The sequence below is a fragment of the Pundamilia nyererei genome, unplaced genomic scaffold (assembly GCF_000239375.1).
Source record: "Pundamilia nyererei isolate P.nyererei 1_Seehausen unplaced genomic scaffold, PunNye1.0 scaffold00260, whole genome shotgun sequence".
NCBI lineage: Eukaryota > Metazoa > Chordata > Actinopteri > Cichliformes > Cichlidae > Pundamilia > Pundamilia nyererei.
The window spans coordinates 170,738-175,010 of record NW_005187661.1 but is presented as its reverse complement, the minus strand read 5'-3'; the positions used below and the strand labels follow the sequence as shown (position 1 = coordinate 175,010).

Sequence of the window (4,273 nt, the reverse complement as noted above, 5' to 3'; positions counted from 1 at the left end):
GAGTGGATGGATGGGTGGAGGGTTGAATAATGCACATTTCCTGCAATTTTCTATGAATTTCTAGTTCATTTTATTGCAGTGGCATGAAGTGAAATCAACATCTGTCAGCAAAAAAAAAGAAAAAGAAAAGAAAAACACAACAGCATCTGTCTCTCCTCCAGTTGTCACTGCCCTGTCCACACACAGAGTGCGATCTTTGACAAAACATATGTGCACAGAACCTGTGAAACTACAGGAAATAAACAAGCGTTGCAAAAGCAATGTTACATTAAACCTCGCTGTGTAATCAAACCAACCATCAGGTTGAGGTAGGGACTCAGCCCACTTAAGTTCTTCCACACCAAACGTCCCACAAAGTTGGGAGCATGAAATTGTCCAAAGTGTCTTGGTATGCTGAAGCACTATGAGTTTCTTTCACTGGAACTAAGGGGCCAAGCCCAACTCCTGAAAAACAACCCACACCATAATCCCCTTTCCACCAAGCTTTACACTTAGCACAGTACAGCTGGACAAGCGCTGTTTTCCTGGCAACCACCAAACCCAAACTCGCCCATTGGATTGCCAGACAGACAAGCATGAGAACACGGCTTCAGTGCTCTAGAGTCCAGTGCTGCATCGGACACTTTGAGTTGTGCTTTGTAATGTAAGTCTTGGATGAAGCTTGACCAGGAAAACCCATTCCATGAAGCTCTCTATGCACAGTTCTTGAGCTAATCTGAAGGCCACGTGAAGCTTGGAGGTCTGTAGTGATTGACTCTACAGAGAGTTGGTGACATTTGCGCACTATGCGCCTACTCAGCTCTGTGGTTTTATGTGACCTAACACTTCATTTATGAGTTGCTGTCATTCCCAATCAGTCCTGCTTTTTTAAAACACTTTACTGTAGCAAAGACATTTCATGACTGGTCTTGTTGCTGATATTCTATCACTGTACCATGCTGGAAATCTGAGAACGACCAGTTCTTTCATAAATGATTGTAGAAACATTTTGCATGTATAGGTTCTCGATTTTATACACCTGTAGCCATGGAAGTGATTGGAACACCTGAATTTAATGTTCTGAGTGGGTGAGGGAATACTTTCATCAATATAGTGTAGGAATACCTTTCTTTGTGTGGGCAGACAAGTCCAAGTCAAATCCAAGTGTTATGAAACAGGCATGTGGCTGACTAAGATCAGACCCAGATGTAGGTCTCAGCAGGCAGAATTAAACTCAAAGCTCAGCTTTATTAGCTGGCAACTGGCAGAAAACAAACAGGAAAAGAAAAACTGATAGAGCAGGGTAGGTACTAGCTGACAAGATGTAAACAAACATGTAGAGATGACAAACTTCAAGAGGACACAAACGGACGAAACACAAAGAGATGACTACAGGAACAGGAAGAGATTAACACAGGAACCAAGATTAAATATTTATGAACTTGACAGAAAGAACAGGGAAAACCAGACAACCACAAAGACAGGGCACAGAGAGGCCAGACAGACACGGGGTCACAACTGGTGAGCTAAAAACAGTAACAAACATGGAGACAACACTGACTCACACAGGAGACGCTGATTACAAGTCACAGAGATGAAACTAGCACAAACTGGACACAAAAGGGAACTAACATAATGAGACAAGAAACCAAGAACTATAAATAAGAATATAACAAGAACTAAGATGTAGCTGAAAAGTCCAGAACAAACTCAAAATGCTGAGTTGGAGACCCAGGAGCAACCTAAAAGTCATTTTTAATCACTTTTCAATTTGAAATACTTTCAGACAGCCTCAGATGGTTCCCAGAGGAACTGCAGTTTTTGTCACTTCCAAGTTAGCTTCATTTTTCAGGTTGTCCACAAATTATCGCCAAACAGTCCAACCATTGTCAATCCGGAAAACATCTGTACACCAATTTCTTCATATATGACCATATAAATCTGAGATTTTTAAAATGTCTACAAGTACAGGAACAAATGTGAATTCTGCCCTTATGCTCATTAACTGGATCACAGCATAGACAATTTTGCCATTAACCATAACATGTCAGTATTCGCTTTAGATGGTTTAAACTTCTTGACCTGATTTCTGCGTTACTTTCTGTCTCCCCCCACTAACACTCCCTCTTAACCCACGTAACTGTTTAAACACACCTCCCCATACAAATTCATGCAACTATGAAAAATTGTGTTGTGACTTAAAAATACATCTATAGATCAGATATTAAAAAACACCCTAGATGTGTTGCAGAACAAATACAAACATACACAAACCTCTATGACTAACAAAAATTGGCCCAAGAAACCTTCCTACATAAAATACACATTACCACACCTTCTGCCCTTAGTACAGCAACAATGATGTCACCAAAAAAGACTTGACCCCAATCACACCTCCAGTCACCTGATCAGTCTGATCTTTTGGAAAGAAACAAACTGTAGTTCTGAATTGAAAACCAACCATTGAGCTTAGCCAATCACGATCAGTCTTCGTCTCCTATAAGAGTTGGGTGCGTCCGTAAAGGCACACGATACATACTGCAGAGCTTCAGAGATGATGCCTCTTTGTGTTTTTCTTGCAATTCTCTATAAAATCTGTGAGTATTTTGCATTTTTTTCACAGTTTCTTTTTTCAAGGATGTAAATTCTAAAAAGAGACTGATGAGATGTTAAAGATATAATTAAAACAATTGTATGCACTTCTGTCCAGGTCAGGTGCTAGCTGCTCACAAGACCTCAAGTGTAATTCAGGAGAGTGGAATCAAGATTGCTAAAGTCGGGGAGAATGTAACAATAACATGCATTTGTCAAGATGATGCTGTAACTTTCCTTTCTTGGTACCAGCAAAGCCTGGGTGGCAAACCTAACATCATATCAACTCGGATGAAGCACAGCCCAGAAGCTGATATCTATGCACAGTATAAAGACAGGTTTAAAGTCCTTGTAGAAGGTCCAAAAGAATATCTCAAAATCACAAACCTCAGCCTGTCAGATTCAGGGACGTATTACTGTGGTGTTTTAGTCTTTAACGCTATTGAATTTGGACAAGGACTTTTCCTTCATGTCAAATCACCAGCGACCAGCATTGGATCTGCAATAGACCAGCCAACGTTGAAGCCGCTTCGCTTAGGGGACTCTTTGAACTTGACCTGTACAGTGGAAGCTGAACCATGTGCAGGAGAGCTGAACCTTTACTGGTTCAGGCATGGAGCTTCTCAGTCTACAGTCATGTATCCCAGCGAGGGACACGTGTGTGCAGACATCTCACAGGAAACACCTCACAGGAGAAATTGCACTTTAAATCTTGCAATAAAGTCAGTGAGCTCTGCTGATGCTGGGATCTACTACTGTGCTTTGGCCTCCTGTGGAGAGATTATTTTTGGAAATGGAACAAAGGTTGAGATTGCAGGTAGGTGATACTGCAGGAGGGTGACTTCATACTACTGTTTCAAGCAATCTGTGAAACACCGACTGTGTAACATCTGTTTTGTGTGTGTGTTAGGTTTCCCTGTCTTGGTTTATGTCCTGAGCGCGGCATTAGGAGGTTCCATTATTTTGCTCTTTGTCTTGGCTTTCATCATGTACAAGCTTAGGAAAAACCTGTGCTCTGTCTGCAAAGGTGAGGTCTCTGCCATCTCTAATGATAATAATCCTCTAACTATGTGACTAGCATGCTTATTTACTTTCTTTGATTTGCAGGAGCTGTTCCTCATCAAACCTGTACAGTCTCAGATGCAGTGGTAGGTGAAAAAGCCTATATAATCTGCTCACATGTTTTTAATAGGAGCAGATGCTATATTTATATTAGATATGATATGTTTCCAGTTATATTTTAACACAATCCTCCCATTTGTCCGTCACTAACAGAGCCAAGATGCAGACAGCCTCCACTATGCAGCTCTGAGTCTGAAGAGGAGCAGTAAACAACATCGTCAAGAAGAAAACTTGGATAATATTTGTGTGTACTCTAGAGTAAAGAGCAGAAAAGTGTGAATGGATGCAAAGATACACACTGCCAAATGTAAAATCATGTAAAATAAAATATATTTTGTATGTACCAGCTGGATGACTAATAACTTTTGTGAGCTCAGCAAAATCACATAGCTCAGCATTGTTATACATAGACTATCAAACTGAACCCAAATGTAGTGTAGAGAAGCATAAAACCCCCCACGATCTATTAATACCTTCGTAAATGCAGGTCACAGCTACAGTAAGTTCTCACTGTTTACCTTTCACTTCTGTGGTCAAGGTGATGTGAGCGACAGAGTATAAGTTTCCACTGGTGGAAACA

General features: G+C 40.7%; 1 protein-coding gene across 1 annotated transcript; it reads left to right on the top strand.

The window, feature by feature from the left end:
* The first annotated feature begins 2,526 nt into the window (after positions 1–2,526).
* Positions 2,527–4,034, top strand: LOC102195285 (uncharacterized). Its single transcript, XM_005750014.1, has 5 exons — positions 2,527–2,576; positions 2,690–3,388; positions 3,482–3,598; positions 3,679–3,719; positions 3,847–4,034. Exons 1-5 carry the CDS (start codon positions 2,534–2,536, stop codon positions 3,970–3,972), a joined length of 1,026 nt encoding a protein of 341 aa, XP_005750071.1. The 5' UTR covers positions 2,527–2,533; the 3' UTR covers positions 3,973–4,034.
* Positions 4,035–4,273: the final 239 nt, after the last annotated feature.

What these genes read in the sequence shown, in the direction of transcription:
- LOC102195285 (XM_005750014.1), top strand. Translation starts at nt 2,534, where the DNA reads ATGATGCCTCTTTGTGTTTTTCTTGCAATTCTCTATAAAATCT. An exon ending in AACAAAGGTTGAGATTGCAG is followed by an intron (nt 3,389 to 3,481) that starts GTAGGTGATACT and finishes TGTGTGTGTTAG; the next exon opens with GTTTCCCTGTCTTGGTTTAT. An exon ending in CCTGTGCTCTGTCTGCAAAG is followed by an intron (nt 3,599 to 3,678) that starts GTGAGGTCTCTG and finishes TTTGATTTGCAG; the next exon opens with GAGCTGTTCCTCATCAAACC.